The 18,637-nt window shown below is 42.1% G+C and overlaps 1 protein-coding gene across 4 annotated transcripts in view; it reads right to left on the bottom strand.

Moving 5' to 3' along the window:
• Nucleotides 1-16,734, bottom strand: part of LOC105887529 (SLAM family member 9-like) — a 27,422-nt gene extending 10,688 nt beyond the window's left edge. For all 4 annotated transcript variants that reach the window (XM_023516492.1, XM_023516494.1, XM_023516491.1 and 1 more), the window contains exon 1: nt 16,660-16,734. In XM_023516492.1, coding sequence (XP_023372260.1) covers nt 16,660-16,732 — 73 coding nt within the window. In that variant the 5' untranslated portion in view covers nt 16,733-16,734. The remainder of the gene's footprint in view (nt 1-16,659) is intronic.
• Nucleotides 16,735-18,637: the final 1,903 nt, after the last annotated feature.

Here is an 18,637-nt window from a genome sequence, read left to right on the forward strand (position 1 = left end):
GTTTAAGTTCTCTATGGATTCTGGTTATTAAACCTTTGTCAGAGACATAACCTGCAAAAATCTTCTCCCATTCTGAGGGCTGTCTGCTTGCCTTACTTACTGTGTCCTTGGCTGTGCAGAAGCTCTTTAGTTTGATCAGGTCCCAATAGTGTAAGCTTCTGCTGTTTCTTTCCTCAGGATTTTCTGGTTCTCTCTGTAGAGATCCTTCACATCATTTGTTAGGTATATTCCAAGGTATTTCATTTTCTTTGAAGCTGTTATGAAGGGAAACATGTCTTTGATTTGATTCTTAGCTTAACTGTTGTTAGCATATATGAAGGCAACTGATTTGTGGACATTGAGTTTGTATCCCAAGACATTACTGTATTTCTTTCTTTTTTTTTTTTTTAATTAGATCATAGCTGTCTACATCATGGGGTACAATATGCTGGTTTTATATGCAATCTGAAATATTTTCATCAAACTAGTTAACATAGCCTTCACGGAATTTTCTTAGTTATTATGTTAAGACATTTGCATTCTACATTTAGTAAATTTCACATGTACCCTTGTAAGATGCACCATAGGTGTGGTCCCACCAATTACTCTCCCTCCACCCATTCTGCCCCCTCCCCTCCCCTCCCTCTCCCCTTTCCCCATATTCTTGGGCTATAATTGGGTTATAGCTTTCATAGTAGGGCTGAGTACATTGGATATTTTTTCTTCCATTCTTGAGATACTTTGCTAAGAAGAATATATTCCAGCTCCATCCATGTAAACATGAAAGAGGTAAAGTCTTCATCTTTTTAAAGGCTGCATAATATTCCATGGTGTACATATATCACAATTTATTAATCCATTCGTGGATTGATGGGCACTTGGGCTTCTTGCATGACTTAGCAATTATGAACTGGGCTGCAATAAATATTCTGGTACAAATATCTTTGTTATAATGTGATTTTTGGTTTTCTGGATATATACCTAGTAGAGGAATTGTAGGATTGAATGACAGGTCTATATTTAGATCCCTAAGTGTTCTCCAAACATCTTTCCAAAAGGAACCTATTAGTTTGCATTCCCATCAGCAGTGTAGAAGTGTTCCCTTTTATCCACATCCACACCAACATCTCTGGTTTGGAGATTTTATGATGTGGGCTAATCTTACTGGAGTTAGATGGTATCTCAAAGTAGTTTTGATTTGTATATCTCTGATGATTAAGGATGATGAGCATTTTTTTCATATGTCTGTAGACTATGTGCCTGTCTTCTTCAGAGAAGTTTCTCTTCAAGTCCCTTGCCCACACTGAGATGGGATCACTTGTTCTTTTCTTGCTAATACATTTGAGTTCTCTGTGGATTCTGGTTATTAAACCTTTGTCAGAGACATAACCTGCAAATATCTTCTCCCATTCTGAGGGCTGTCTGCTTGCTTTACTTACTGTGTTCTTGGCTGTGCAGAAGCGTTTTAGTTTGATCAAGTCCCAGAAGTATATTTTTGATGCTGCTTCAATTGCCTGGGGGGTTCCTCCTCATAAAATATTTTCCCAGGCTGAAATCTTCAAGTGTTTTCCCTGCAGTTTCTTCTAGTATTTTTATTTTTAGAGTGAAATGTTCTGTAGATATCTGTTAAATCCAATTGTTGAATGGTTAAGTTTAAGTCTATAATTTATTTGCTTATTTTCTTAATGGAGGATCTATCCAGCACTGCCAAAGGGGTGTTAAAATCTCCAACTATTATGGTGCTGGAGGAAATCAAGTTGCTCATATCTGTTAGAGTCACTCTTATAAATTGAGGCGCATTCTGGTTGGGTGCATAAATGTTAATAATTGAAATCTCATCATGTTGAGTGTTACCCTTAACAAATATGAAGTGACCATCCTTATCTTTCCTTACTATTGTTGGTTTAAAGCCTATTGTATCTGTGAATAAAATTGCAACACCTGCTTTTTTTCTGATTTCCATTTCCCTGAAATATAGATGACCATCCCTTCACCCTGAGTCTACATTTGTCTTTTAAAGTAAGATGAGATTCTTGTATGCTATCTGGCCTGAGTTTTTGTATTCAGTCAGCCAGTCTGTGCCTCTTTAGAGGACAATTTAAGCCATTCACATTAATTATAAATATTCATAAGCCTGGTAGAATTTTGAGTATCAAGTTTTTCAAAAGTCTAGTGGACATTTTTAATCCTTTCACCACTGTGGAAGTTGGAATTTGATCAAATGTTTCTGAGTGAGTTTACTTTTGTGGTGGAGGATTGCACTGGTCATTATGGAGGATAGGTCTAAGAATCCCCTGGAAAGTTGGTTTAGTTATGGCAAATTTCTTCAACATATGAATGTTATTAAAGTATTTAATTTCTAGTTTAATTTTTTTAGTTTCATAAATGAAACTCAGTTAGCTGGATACAGGATCCTGGGTTGAAAGTTATTTTGTTTTAGGATATTAAAAGTCGATGACCACCCTCTTCTAGCTTGAAAGGTTTCATCAGAGAGATCTGCAGTCACTCTAATATTCTTCCCCTTATAGGTTATGGTTTTCTTACATCTGGCTGCTTGCAGAATTTTCTCCTTCATTTTAACTTCAGCGAAGTTAATTATAATGTGTCTAGGAGATGTTTTATTCAGGTTGAGTCATGCTGGGGTTCTGAAACTGTCTGCTATCTGAATTTAAGAATCTTTTGGCATGTCTGGGAAGTTCTTCATTATCTCATGAAGTAGGGCATCTGTGCCTTTCAAAGCCACCTCATCACCTTCAGGAATTCCTATAAGGCAAATATTAGTTTTCTTTGAATTATCCCAGAGCTCTCTGAGAGAATTATCTGATTTTTCTCTCCATTTCTCTTCCCCTCTGAGCTTTTAGAAGCATTCAAAAGCTTTGTCTTCAATGTTAGAAATCCTTTCTTCAGCCAGCTCCATTCTGTTACTTAGGGATTCTACTGTATTTCTCAGATCTTTGAAGGCTGCAAGTTCTTGTCTCAATGTGTCAAAAAATCTTTGGGGATTTTGTCTTTGAATTCATTGAATTCTTGAGACAACTTTTGAAATGCTCCTTGAATTTCTAATTCCAACTTTACCTCCATTCTATAATCTTATTTGCGATCCAAATTCTGAATTTGATTTCTGACATCTCAGCCATTTGTTTATGAATGAGATCTTCTGGTGTGTCCACTATGTTGTTCCTTGGGGGAGTTGATCTACTTTGGTTATTCATGGTACCGGAGTTTATCCACTGATTCCACCCCATGATTGTATTATACCATTTGGCTAGATTAGTAGATAAGGAGAATTGGGATGGGGGCTCTTAGAGTAGTGATTAACCAGCCCTTGCCCAAGACCTGGGACTAGTGTCTATACCTTTTCCCCTAAAACTGTGCAAAGGACCTGTACAGTGCTATGGCCTGAGAAACTGGGGACCTGCTTGGTGTGGTGGGGCTAAGTGGTTCTGTCTTGTTTTCTGCTGGTCTCTGTCCTACCCTAGTGAATCAGTTACTCTGGGTTGAAATCTCAGCTGTGGAGAAATACCAGCAATTAAGTCACCCCACACCCCACAGGCAACAACTGGAAAAGGAAAATCAAACCTTCCCACAACTACATACCTAGGGTACCACTTTGGATAGTCCTCAGGTGATTGGCTCAGTTCAAGAGGTCCAAATCAATTGTCCTATTCAGCAATGGTCTCAGATGGGAGAGTTCAAAATGTCTCCAGCAACTAGATAGCAGGGGTCTGCTAGCAACTCGAATATGACTCACTCCCATGCTCCATGAGGTCAGAAGGACCCACCCAGAAAATGAATTAGTCTGGGAAGGTTGATGCCTCCTTCCCTACCTTGCACCTCTGTCACACCCAGCCACTGGTAATCCTGCAGTTCTATGACCCAGTTCCCTCCAATGAGAAGATGCTCCAGGGGGTTGTGCCTGCCTGAGTCACAGGGAGATCTGTTTTCCTGGCCATGCTGCTACTCTCTGCCACTATCCAGCAAGGAGAGCTAAGGCCTGACACCCTCAGTTGCTTAATGGAATCTGGGGCAGTTCACTCAGTTCCATCCCTGCCCCTGATTGATGTTGCTGACACTTATATTTTGGCAGAATTTGTTTCTGTGCTAGCTATATTCACCTTCAGATCAGGTGCTGTTTGAGTTCACAGAAACTGCAACTCAGTCCTGGTCTGTGCCACTGCCTGGAACTGGCGTGTCTGTCTCCGTTGCACTCTGTGTTGGTGCGGGCACAGTTAGAGCTCACATTCAGCTCTTGGTTTTTGCCTCTCCCTGCCTGATTTTGTCTCAGCTATGATCCCCTGCGGGCCAGGTGCTGCTTAGGCTCACTAAAGCAGTCCTTCTGGCTCAGCCCCACCCTGGGAATATGCTGTTTCTACTCGCACACTTGTCTCCATCTCCACCACGGCCCACCCAGGGAGGTACCACCTCAGGCATACCCTTTACTCACGGGCCTGCATTTCCGTCCCAGATCTGTTCCACCAGTGGTTGCCACCAGAGAAGATGCCCAGCTTCCTCTGGTTGCCCAGAGTGGCAGGTAGTGTCTTTCCAAAATATCCCCAGAGGTGTGAGCCATATTGTTGCTGCTACTGCTACTGCTGGTCTGTAACATGGGGCACCACCTCTCCCTCTCCCATATAGTTCCCTCAGTTCACCATTGCCTCCTTACTCCCATACCAGAGAATCAGCACTGACCAGCAACAGCCCACACCTTGTCCACACCTCTGGAGAAAATGCCCAAGAATCTGGACTCCATGGGGAACAGGCTTCCAGACCTCAGGGTGAGAGTGGGGGGCAGTGCTGAGAGTTCAGAATTACAGGAAGAGAATATATACAGTTTTATGCCTGGCAAGAGAGTTCCATGGCACACTGGTAGGTCCTCTCTGGGGAAAGAGTTCTAGTTTTTAGATGGTCTCTCCTGTGGTATAAAATAGGAGGCTATCTGAATTCTGCTTACTTGTTTACATGTAGAAAGTATACTGTGAGCCATTCTCATGGGGTAGGGGACTCCTATCTGCTTGGTGATGTATTTTGTACCTATCGTTTGCTTCCTTGAGGTCACAGCTCACCTCAGCAGGGTTGATGTGCATTCTTCAACCCTCTCTCTTTGCTCAGCTCCAAACCGTCAGCTTACTTGCTAAACTTCCATCCTTCAACTCTCCTTCTGGACAGGAGCCTCTGTGGAAAGCTGGCTGAAGTTGGCCATCTTGCCTCCCATCCTCTACATTACTATAGTTCTTGATCACTTCCAGGAGTCTCTTGGTTGAGTCCCTAGGGTTTTCTAAATATAAGATCATACCATCAGCAAAGAATGAAAGATTGACCTCTTCTGTCTCCATTTGGGTAACCTTGATAACTCTCTTGCCTGACTGCATTGGCTAGAACTTCCAGGAAGTTGATAGTAGACTTCCTTGTCTGGTTCCAGTTCTGAATAGAAATACTTTCAGTTTTATTCCATTCAGAATGATGTTGGTCGTACGATTGTCATAGATGGCTTCTATCAATATAAGAAATGTCCCATCTATGCCTATTTTCTTAAGTGTTCTTATCAAAAAAGAATGAAAGATTTTGTCAAATGCTTTTACTATACCTGTTGAGAGGATCATACGGTCTTTGTACTAGTTTCTATTTATGTGTTGAATTATTTTTATAGATTTCCATATATTGAACCAATCTTGCATCCTATGGATAAAGCCCACCTGATCGTGATGTATTTTTTCATGAGTAGCTATATTCTATTTTCTAGGATTTTACTGAGTACTTTTGCATCAATATTCATTAATGGGATAGTTTTCTTTTTTTGTTGTTGTTGTTGGGGCCTTTCCTGGTTTTCCTATCAAGATGATCTTTGCTTTGTAGAAGGAGTTGTGGAGAATTCTATCCTTCTCCATGTTTTGGAATAGGTTCGGCAATATAGGCATGGGATGTACTTTGAAGGTTTGGTAGAATTCTGGTGGAAAACCATCTGGTCCAGGACTTTTTTTTTTTTTTCTTGGAAGCTTTTTTATTGTTGTTACAAGTTTGGTGCTTGATACTAGTCTGTTCAAGAGGTCTATTTCTTCCTGGTCAAGTTTAGGGAGGTCATGTGATTCCAGGTATTGGTCCATTTCTTCCACATTGTCAAATTTCTGGGCAAAGAGTTTTTTACAGTAATCAGTGATGATCTTTTGTATCTCTATGGTAACATTTGTTGTTTCCCCTTGGTTGCTTCTGATTCAGGTTATTAAAGAGCTTACTTTTTTGTTTCTAGTTAATATGACCAAAGGTTTATTAATTTTATTTAACTTTTCAAAGAACAAACTTTCTGTTTCACTAATTTTGTAAATGGTTCTTTTCTCCTTGATTTCATTTAACTCTGATCTACTTTTGGTTATTCCTTTTCTTCTGCTAGATATGAGATTGCTCTTCCTTTTACAGTTCATTGAGATGATTCATTAGGTTGTTGACTTGCGCTCTGTTTTGAGGTTATGGGCATTTAATAAAATATATTTCCTTCCTTCCCTTTTGCAGTATTCAATAGGTTTTATAGCTTGTGGCTTCATTGCCTGAATCTTTGACGCTTGGGAAATTTTCAGTTATGATATCCTCCAGTAAGGCTTCCATAACTTTGGGTATCTCTTCTTCTCCTTCAGGGATACTTATAATTTGTGTATTTGTACATTTCATCTTCTCCATGGCTTAATTTATTATTGAATTTTCCTATTGTATTTTGAAACTCCCTAAATGACTCCTTAAATTCATTACGCTCCATTGTATCCTTTCTATTTTAATCATATTTTTCATTCTTAGGTCAATTTTTTATTACCTCTTGGTGGTTTTCCACTTGCTGACCAATTCCCTTCATCGTTTTTGCCATCCATACTCTAAATTCCCTTTCTCTCATTTCCTTAATTTCTTTATACATGGGTTTACCTAAGAAAGATGTGTTATGATCCCTTTGGGGGGTTGAACTGCTCTGATTTTTCATGTTGCCAGAATTTTTTTGTTGGTTCCTCTTCATGTGTGGCTACTTCCTTACTTCTTTCTCCTACTTCTTTCACTTCCTCCTTCCTTCCCCCTCCTTACTTCTCTCATTTCCTTATCTCTGTACTTTGATGTTGAAATGATTGTTGGTACAGGGAAAAAGGGGAGAGAAAAGAAGACAGCAGGGAGAGAAAGAATAAAATAGTCATAATAGTAATAAGCTGGATGCAGTGGCTCACACCAACAATCCCAGCACTCTTGGGGGCCAGGGCAGGAGGATCACCTGAGGTCAGAGCCTTGAGGCAAGCCTGAAGAAGAGTGAGACCCTACCTCCACCAAAAATACATGAAATTGGTGGTGCCTGTGGCTCAAAGGAGTAGGGGGCCAGCCCCATGTGCCAGAGGTGGTGGGTTCAAACCCAGCCCTGGGCAAAAACTGAACTATGAAAATCTGGAGAAAATAGACCAATACCTGGAAGCACACCACCTTCCTAGACTCAACCAGAAAGAATTGGAAATGTTGAATAGATCTATATCCAGCACTGAAATAGCATCCACTATACGAAATCTCCCAACAAAGAAAAGCCCAGGTCCATATGGCTTCACATCAGAATTCTATCAAATCTTCCAAGAGGAACAAATACCTATATTACATAACCTTTTTCAAAACATAGAAAACAAAAGAAATACTTCCCAACACATTCTACAAAGCAAATATCACCCTGATCCCCAAACCATGAAAAGATCCAACAGAGAAAGAAAATTATAGACCAATATCATTAATGAATATTCAATAATATCCTAGCAAACAGAATTCCATAGCACATCAAAAAAATTATACACCATGACCAAGTTGGTTTTATCCTAGGGTTATAAAGTTGGTTTAACATATGTAAGTCTATAACTATAATACATTGTATAAACAAAATAAAGAACAAAGACCATATAATTCTCTCCATTGATGCAGAAAAAGCTTTTGAAAATATGCAGCATCATTTCATGATCAAAACACTTAAGAAAATAGGTATAGAAGGGACATTTCTTAAACTGATAGAGGCCATCTACAGCAAATCCACAGCCAATATCATATTGAATGGAATAAAATTAAAAACATTTCCACTCAGATCTGGAACTAGACAAGAGTATCCATTGGCTCCACTGCTATTCAACATAGTAATGGAAGTCTTAGTCATCTCAATCAGGCAAGAGAAGGCAATCAAGGGTATCCAAATGGGGTCAGAGGAGATCAAACTCTCACTCTTCACAAATGACATGACCTTATATCTGGAAAACCTCAGGGACTCAACTACAAAACTCTTAGAAGTGATCAAGGAATACAGCAGCATCTTGGTCTACAAAATCAATATTTACAAATCAGTAGCTTTTGTATATACCAAAAATAGTCAAGCTGAAAAACAGTCAAGAACTCTATTCCTTTTAGAGTAATGCCAAAGAAGATGAAATATCTGGGAGTTTACCTAACAAAGGATGTGAAGGATCTTTATAAAGAGAACTATGAAACTCTGAGAAAGGAAATAGCTGAAGATGTTAGTTAACAAATGGAAAAACATACCATGCTCATGACTGGGAACAATCAACATTGTTAAAATGTCCATACTTTCCAAATGTCATACTTTGGAAATGACATGTCATATAATGTTCCACTATCATGCTTTAAATATCTGGAAAAAATAATACTTCATTTTATATGGAATCAGAAGAAACCTCAAATATCCAAAATATTACTCAGAAATAAAAACGAAGCAGAAGGAATCATGCTACCAGACTTCAGGCTATACTATAAATCTATAGTGATCAAAACAGCATGGTACTGACACAAAACAGAGTGGTAGATGTATGGAACAGAATAGAGAACCAAGAGATGAACCCAGCAGCTTATCATCATTTGATCTTTGATAAACCTATCAAAAACATAAATTAAGCTTGGTGCCTATAGAACAGTGGTTACAGTGTTGGCCACATACACCGAGACTGGCAGGTTCAAACCCAACCCAGGCCTGCTAAACAACAATGACACAACAAAAAAGCCGGGCATTGTGGCAGGCACCTATAGTCCCAGCTACTTGGGAGGCTGAGGCAAGAGAATCACTTAAGCCCAAGAGTTTGAGGTTGCTGTGAGCTGTGATACCATAGCACTCTACCAAAGGCAACATAGTAAGACTCTATCTCAAAAAAAAACATAAATTCGGGGAACGATTCCCTACTTAACAAATGGTGCTGGGTTAATTGGCTGGCAACATGTAGAAGACTAAAACTGGACCCTTACCTTTCACCATTAACAGAAATTGATTGTCACTTGGTAAAAGATTTAAACTTAAGACATGAAACTGCAAAAATACTGGAAGAGAGTGCAGGGAAAACACTTGAAGAAATTGGCCTGGGAGAATATTTTATGAAGAGGACCTCCCCCCCTGGCAATTGAAGCAACACCAAAAATACATTACTGGGATCTGATTAAACTAAAAAGCTTCTGCACAGCCAAGAACACAGTAAGTAAAGCAAGCAGACCGACCTCAAAATGGGAGAAGATATTTGCAGGTTTTGTTTCTGACAAAGGTTTGATAACCAGAATCCATAGAGTTCTCAAACTTATTAATAAAAAAAGAACAAGTGATCCCATTTTAGGTTCTCTGAAGAAGACAGGTGCATGGCCTACAGACACATGAAAAAATGCTTATCTTTAATCATCAGAAAAATGCAAATCAAAACCACTTTGAGATATCATCTAACTCCAGTAAGATTAGCCAACATAACAAAATCCCAAAACTATGGATATTGGCATGAAGAGAAGGGAATACTTGTGCACTGCTGGTGGAAATGCAAGCTTATATGTCACTTTTTTTTTTCTTTTTTTAGAGACAGAGTATCACTTTATTGCCCTTGGTAGAGTGCTGTTGCATCACAGCTCACAGCAACCTCCAACTCCTGGGCTTAGGCTACTCTCTTGCCTCAGCCTCCCAAGTAGCTGGGACCACAGGCACTCACCACTGTGCCCAGCTATTTTTTTGTTGCAGTTTGGCTGGGGCTTGGTTCAAACCCACCATCCTTGGTATATGGGGCCAGCGCCCTACCCACTGAGCCACAGGTGCTACCCACTAATATGTCACTTTATAAGTTTGAAGAACACTTAGGGAACTAAAAGTAGACCTGCCATTCGGTCCTGCAGTTCCTCTACTAGGTATATACCAGGATGATAAAAAATCATTTTACAACAAAGATTTTTGCACCAGAATGTTTACTGCAGCCCAATTCATAATTGCCTAGTCATAGAAGAAGCCCAAGTGCCCATCGCCCCATGAATGGATTAACAAATTGTGATATATGTATACCATGGAATATTATGCAGCCATAAAAAGATGGAAACTTTACCTCTTTTACGTTTACATGGATGAAGCTGGAACATATTCTTCTTAGTAAAGTATCTCAAGAATGGAAGAAAAAAGTATCCAATGTACTCAGTACTATTATGAAATCAATATATAATCACCCACGCTTTCACACAAATGATAAAATACAACTATAGCCCAGAATAAAGGAGAGAAAAGGAGGGCAAGGAGGAGGGAGGGAGGTGGTTGGGTGGAGGGAGGGTAATCAGTGGGACCTCACCTGTTGTGCATATTGCAAGGGTACATGTCAAATTTAAAGAGTAGAGTATAAATGTCTTAACACAACAATTAAATATGTGAGGTGAAGGCTATCTTAACCAGTTTGATGTAAGCATTCCAAATTGTATATAAAATCAGCACATTGCACCCCATAAATGCAGTAATGTACACAATTAATGATTTAATAAAAACAACAAAAAGAATCTCCTGTGGAATAATCCCCCAGGGATTCTACATGTAAGCTCTGTCCCTGGGTCCGACGCACCCTTGTCCCAATTTCTATGCAGACTTCCAATCCTTCTTCTCTTTTCAGGCTCTTGGTGTCCTACACTGTCTCACTGTGCCATTCCAATGTTGTATCCAGGAGGGATGATCTAGGTGGAAGTGTCTGGAGACTCCTCTCCCCAACCCTACTAAGGAGGCTGATGAGACGATACCTCTAGTCCACCATCTTTGAGCACTCTGTGATGATATGTATTTTTAAAAGCACTCAACGGTATGTGTTTTGGTGTTTTTATCAAGACAATTATTAGGTCCACCTATTGTGTACTGACCAGTAATTGTAGCTGGATTTCTCCTGATACTTTCCCTGCCTGAGAAAAGAGGTGGCACACCCCACCTCCCATGAACATAATTCCCAGTCCCTGCCTTTGAGCAGCTCGTTCAGATACAAAATGTCTAATGATCCTCAGGACAGGAAACTGCATTTCAGCAACACCAAGTGGCTTTTAATTTTTTTTTTATTTTAGTCAAATTATACATTCATACAGTCTTTTAAAAAGAAGAGACCATTAGGGAAACTGACAATTAATTCTCTCTCCCATCTCTGCCTCCCATTGTCCAGTTCCCTTTCTCAGAGGCAGCACCATTATCAGCATCTTGTGCATCTACCTGGAGACAAGCTACACATTACAAGCACATGTGTGTATCTCCACATACACAACACACTCTGTACACACTGGTCTGCTCCTTGCCTTTCTCATAGCGACCTTTCTTGGCACTCACTGTGTCTCATTAACTGTCTGTACAGTTCCATGGGGGCTCTCACACCCATCTGCTTCTGATATTTAAGCTGTTACTTGCCACTACAAACAATGTTGCAATGAATATCTTCATGTTGGAGCCTCTGCACACATGGATGTGTATAAATTGGGAAAAATCTTCAGAGTAACTCTAAAGGATCAAAGGCTTATCTACCTGAACCTTTGTATTAAGTACTTCCAAAGAGTCATTCTACTACAAAGAGCTCACGAAAATCAATGAAAAACAACAAACAACCCTATTAATAACTGGGTAAGTGACATGAACAGAATCTTTTCTCATGAGGACAAATAGCCAACAAACACATGAAAAAATGCTCATCATCTCTCACTATCATAGATAATGTAAATCAAAACCACTTTGACATATCACCTAATCCCAGTGAGAATAGCCCACATCACAAGGTCACAAAGCAACGGATGCTGGCGTGGGTGCAGAGAGAAGGGAACACTCATGAACTGCTAGCAGGACTGCAAATTAGGACAGCCTTTATGGAAAGAAGTATGGAGCATCCTTAAAGATCCTGAAATCCCATTAATAGGTATCTATCCAAAAGAAAAATTCATTTTACCATAAGGATATTTGCACTCAAATGTTTATAGCAGCCTAATTCACACTTGCAAAGATGTGGAACCAATTAAAATACCCTTCAGCACATGAATGGATTAGTAACTGTGGTATATAAAGTATCTTCTGTGACAATCTGGATGGATTTGGAGAACACGCTCCTAAATAAGGTATCATGGGAATAGAAAAACAAGCATCACATGTGCTTAATACTAAACTGAAAGCAGTAGATTAGCAACTTCATGCTCACTTGAGAGAAAAAGTCAATGAAATTCAAAAAGGGGAAAAGGGGGAGAAAGTTTGGCAAGTTTCCACCCAAATGGAACAAGGCCCAGGTGTTTTGCAGGCTTTCTTGGTGAAGGAAACAACTAGAACTCTAACTAACTCAAATCTAAAAATGCAGACAATGTAACCCTCATATTAACCTGACTTCTTTTTTATTAAATCATAGTTGTGCACATTAATGCTATCAGACTTTTTTAATGTGCCAGAAAAAGAGTGCTTCTCTCCATACTCCTACCCATAAAAGAAAATTATATCTCATTATATTTTTAAATGTATATTTCTTCTATACATTTAATTCATCATCATCATTTTATATTAAGTCATTTTTAGTGCCTTTTCTGTGAACTATGAAATGTCTGCTAATGTCCTTTCTCATTTTATCACTATTACTTGGTATGAATTAGACATATATTTTAAAAATTTGCCTCTTTTCTAACATAGTTAATACAGGTTCTGTAGGTTCGTTCTTAAGTTGACTTTGCAGTTTTTTTTTTTTTTTGGCTGGGGCTGGGTTTGAACCCACCATCTACAGCACGTGGGGCTGGCACCCTACCCTTTTGAGCCACAGGCACCGCCCGATAATACAATTTTTTATACTTGTTTGTTTGAATTTCATCTATGGACTATTTGCCAGGCCAAAATGGCATTGTCATATCAGATTATTTATGGCTTCTTTATTTTATACCTTGCTTTAAAAACTCTTTCTAAAAGTAGGTTTTTAGTTCTCTCCTGTTTTCTTTAAGTATGTTTATACTTTTAATATTTATGTTTACTCTTAGATCCACCTAACATTTATGTATAAGTCAGCAAGGTGACACTGTTGGAAAGTATAAGAGATTGATCACCAGATCAGAGAGGGAAACTCTCCCTGAACCTACCACCATATACACCAATCAGACCAATATAAGGCCTCTGTTCCCAAAAAAAAACAGAGAGAGAGAGAGACTGATCAAAAGACTGAACTTTAGAGTCAGTGACATTGAAGTCTGATACGTCATTTTCTGGCTACATGAACTTGAGCAATCATTTAATCTCTCTGGCTTTAGCTTTCTCATCTGTGGAAATGGACAAATAACATGCACACCTTGCAGGACTAGTCTTTGACTTACAGAGAGGAAAGTTTTCAGCACATAATTCAATAATTGTTCTATTGATATTAGCTGCTCACATTACCATGATGAGGATTAAGTGACCAAGCCCACCTGGGGTCAGAACCAAATGTCCCAGTTCCCAGGCTGGCGTCCTTTCCTCCCCAGCCGCTTCCCTCTCAGGGGTCCCCTCCTGGGTCAAGATGGGTTCCAGGGAGTGAAATCTCTGTACATGCAGATCTACAGGTGGCAGAAGGGTGTCAAGGTCCAGCCAAGGCCTTCCTGTTTACCAAAGCCCTGAGTTTAAAAGGAAATCGCTTGTTCTATGTCTGTAGTTGCTGACACAGCCGTCATCAACTCCCGTGTAACCTAGGAGCTGAGGATACCTGCGTAGTGAGGAAAGTGCTGAAGATCAAGGCAAGGGCAGAATACTTGTCCCCCAAGCTTCTCCTAAATAAATTTTGCATTATTAAATCTATTTGGTTTGTCCATTTTCAGCTCTCTTTAATAGGTTGTTTTGTAATATAAAAGTGTTGTATTTCTATCAAAAACTATTGTACAGGATATGGAGCTGCTTAAGTGAAAGTCCAAAGTGCGCCTCATCCCAAAGGAAAGCACTGTGAGGTTCGGCGCCTGTGGCTCAAGTGGCTAAGGCGCCAGCCCCATATATCTAAAGTGGCAGGTTCGAATCCAGCCCAGGCCCGCCAAACAACAATGATGGCTGCAACCAAAAAATAGCCAGGCGTTGTGGTGGGTGCCTGTGGTCCCAGCTACTTGGGAGGCCGGGAGGCTCACTTGAGCCCAGGAGTTGGAGGTTGCTGTGAGCTGTGATGCTACAGCACTCTACCCAGGGGAACAGCTTGAGGCTCTGTCTCAAAAAAAAAAAGCACTGTGAATGCCAAGCACCCTCAGACACCCACCTCTGTCCTCAGAAGTACCATGCATCTGCCTGAGCACAGGCCACCAACTTGTGATCCTGTCGCATTCCTGCTGATCTGCTTTGATTCTCCCGTTAAACCAGTTGTGACATCCTGCTGCTTCCCTCATCAATTAGTGAACAAAATAAAAGTATCCTTGGGGCAGCACCCATGGCTCAGTGGGTAAGGTGCTGGCCCCATATACCGATGGTGGTGGGTTCAAACCCTGCCCTGGTCGAACTGCAACAAAAATGTAGCCGGGCGTTGTGGCAGGCACCTGTAGTCCCAGCTCCTTGAGGCAGGAGAATCGCCTAAGCCCAGGAGTTGGAGGTTGCTGTGAGCTGCGATGCTACAGCACTCTACCGAGGGTGATACAATGAGACTCTGTCTCTACAAAAAAAAAAAAAGTATCCTACATCTCAGTCAGCCATGCCACTCGGTGCTAATCACACGTTTGAATATACAATTCTCGATACAAAAATGGACACTAAACCTACGTGCTCTGCTTAATGTAGGGCTTGAAAAAATAGCCCTTATTTCTGACGGGAATGATAGGACAGCCGGGCTTGCGAGAGACCACCCTCAGACGCCAAAGGGGGAAGCTTCCTAAGGTAGTTTCACGGACAATTCTGGTGGAAATGATGTTTGTCTTTCTCTGGGCCAGCGATGTAAGAGGGGTCATCAAGAAATAAACTGGTGTTTTCTGCTAAACAGACAGGAACTGAAAGGGTCCGGCCCTTTACTGTCTACTTCTGAAAGCACAGTTGTGGCTTCCTTCCTGAGTGCAGTCCGCACAACGTATTTCCACCACTGTGGGAGATGATGACCCTCGCCAGGTAATCTAAGGGCACTGGCCCCCACACCCTCTTAAGAGCAGAGGCAGAGGAAGTAGAGGGGCAGGTGGAGGGGGCTAAAAGAGAAGGACCCCCCTTCCTCCCCTGGGGTATAAGGAGGTGGCCACAGGGACTGCCCAGGGCCATCTCTCTGAAGGAGCCCTGAACAGGCTCACCAACTGTCAGTCCCCTTTGGGCCACAGGAATGTGACAGGACAGCATGGGAGAGGCAGAACAGAGACTGTAATTTAGCCACAGGAGGATCCTTTCTGGGTGGGGTCAAAAATTCTGGGACCTCACAGGGGAGGGCTCAGAAGTGATAACCCCAAGCCCTTCCTTTGACATTCTCAGGTGCCAGGACGGATCCAGACCTGGAGCCCAGTTCCTTTCTCTGGCCCAGGGCTCCCCTATATGCCCTCCTGTTGCCCATTTTGCCAATCTACTGGTCCTTCCACATTTTCAGCATATCCTTATAAACATATGATCACACAGGTGTCCTTAAATTTTGGAGGCTGCTTTTCTTTTACAAAATACAGATTGCATTGTATTCAGTTTCCTGAATCTTACTGATGGCAATTCATGCGTTTTGCTTCTTGAAAACTGAAAATTTCTCCCAAACAAGCAAAACATTTGTGCTGTTAGGCCTCTTAGTAGTCCCTAGTAGGAGATACTCCTCAGTTTCTTCGATCATCCCAAACTGATGGGCACCTCCTCTTTTGTCACAGGGCTTTCCTTAGTACAGTGCTGTCACGAACACGGTTTCCTAGGGGCCTGCAGAGCCTGAGCAGCACATGCCATGATCTGCCAGAGCTGAGCCCCAGGCAGACAGAGGAGGGCTCCAGGGCTCCTTCCCTGTCCTGTTCAGCACAGCCAGAAGCCCAGACCACAGCATTCTAGTTCTGACCCCTCCTCCACAGGTCAGTGCAGGGACTGTCAGGACACCTCTGAGTTCCAGGCCAGGAGGACTCCTCAACCCCTGTTCTCCCGGAGGCAAGTACTTTACCCCTCTGCATCCCTCTTTCTAGGCAGCCCCAGGCTCCCTAGGTTTCCCTGCTGATGCAGCAGAAGCCCCCTCATCTCCTGGGGGAAGGTCCTCTTAACCCAGCCAAGGATACCAGAGTTCTGTGTCCCCAGCCTCCTGGCCACCAAAAGACCATTTCATTCTTCCAGGTTCCTCCAGGAGTCTAGCCAAATAAGCTGCATTTGTAAATTTTGGAATGGCTTTTGTAAAAGGAATTTAAATTTGTAAAACAAAGGAATGGCTTTCTTTTTTTTGTTTCTCCAAGGCATCAGAACCTGAACAGCCCTCCCAGTGGCCCCAGCCCCACACAATTGCTCTCCCTTCCCAAACGACCCCAGCTACTCACTCAGGAGGAGACTGATGAACCCCAGGACACTGGAGACCCAGCAACGCGGGCAGTCCCATGAGCAGGGCCCCATGATAGGCTGCCTGCGGCCTGGTCAGCTAAAGAGGAAAAGGAGAAGAAGCAAGAATAGTTTACACAGGCTTTCCCCGGGCGGGACTAGCCACTGACTGGGGAAGCAGCCCATCAGTCTGGAGAAAGAGCCATTCAGCTCAAAACCCTGCAGTCACAGCCACCCTCTGTCTCAAACGCACCCTCCCCTGATGCCTGTCTGCTATCCTAGGCTCACAGAGCTGCCTCAGAAGTCACTCTTACAGCAGAACTGGGCCAGGACCCTCCTGAGCTTGAGGCTTTCCTCTGTCCATACCCCACTTAATAAATCAAAGTCCTTTTCTCATTTTTCAAAAATATCAACTATCTACTGCCTTAGCAAGAAGCTTGCAGCAAAACAACAAGCTTTTTCTGGAGACTGTTAACTACCCACACTCTCTGTAAGGATGGTCAGCCTTTCTAGGAAAATAACAGAAAAATGATTAACTCAAAGTTTTTCAGTAAGAACAAAACACAGCAATCCCTCAGCCAGCTCTCTTTCTCTTGACAGCAGCCTCCCTACCACCATCACCCCCCCAACAAGGATTTCTATTTTCACAGCCATAGAGTAGCAGCCAAAAAGGAAATGTCAATTCTTTCTCTTTATGGAAACCTCCTGAATTCAGCTGCAATAAGTTTTTGTCCCCTACCCCACTGAAATTCAGCTGGCCACGTGACCTCAACTGTGGGCGTTCCTTCTTTCTTCCTTTGGGAATATCCCACCTTTTCTTGCTCTCTTCTCTCTCTCTCTTTCCCTACTCTCTTTCCTCTCTGGCTCTTCCTCCTAAAATGAAGTCTAAACATTTATATCCTGACCTTGGCCCACAGAAATTCTTCCTTGGGCCAACCCCCGTTGGTCGTTCCCATTTTATCACTCCTATACAAATATCAGGTAAATATCAGCATTTAGCCTCTGCTGGCAGCCATATGGCTCCCTCAGTCAGCACTAATACCAGTCATCCTCTCTGCACACTCACACCAAAGCCAAACTCCACAGAGGCTGGCAGGCTTGTGGCTCGATGAAATAATGGCTTTTCCCCTGAGCTTCTGCCAGCCCTGCCCCTTCACTCTGGCCACAGCTTCATCTGCCCGCAACACACCACCACCTACTGAGGCTCAGCCCCGTCTCTTATCTCCTGTTACCCTGGGTAGCTGCACATCTCCCCCACTGCTGGGCAGCACCACCTTCTCCTCCCCACTGAGGCTTCACTGGTGGCTGTCCTGGCAGAACACCCCCAAGGGGGATCTGCAGGCTGATCCCATGACTGTAAAAGGTCACCAGCTACTCAAAGGACAATGTCTGGATTCCTGACCAGCAGCTCAGGACTCATTCCCCGACATCACCTCTGGTCTCCCGTCTCATTTAGTGGCCTCAAACAAGTCACCTGGAGTCCAGTCTGTCCTCATGGCCAAAACTGTTCTGCAGATTCCCAGAAAAAAGAACATTCAACACTGCCTTGATCCCCCTTCTCCACCTAGTCATGGAGAAAGTCATTTCAAAAAGTGGTTAAATGTGTTCCTCAGTGAGAAATTTCTCACATGGTATCTAGATCCTAGAACCTTCTCTGGTGACATATGGGACGAGATAGGATGCCTGTTTCCTGATGTGGAAGGACAGTCAGGTGTCCAGGAAAGGAAGGTTAGAGAGAAGCTATGAATTGTCTTTTCCCTGACTTGTTGCCCGTGGAAAAAGCAGAGCCACCAGCCCAGCCCTGCAGGGTCTATGGCAGAGTGTGGGGGCAACCTGGAAGTGGGCAGGGGAGAGAACCAGATAGCACAAGGCAGACTAACGGCCTCACTGCCCACCTTCCCTCCTCTTCTATAACTCCACTGCCCAATTCTTGGTAAAAGAAAAATAATAACAAGATAATGGGTGGCTCATTTAGAAAGA

The sequence above is a fragment of the Otolemur garnettii genome, unplaced genomic scaffold (assembly GCF_000181295.1).
Source record: "Otolemur garnettii isolate 467f Iridium unplaced genomic scaffold, OtoGar3 scaffold00091, whole genome shotgun sequence".
Classification (NCBI taxonomy): Eukaryota; Metazoa; Chordata; class Mammalia; order Primates; family Galagidae; genus Otolemur; species Otolemur garnettii.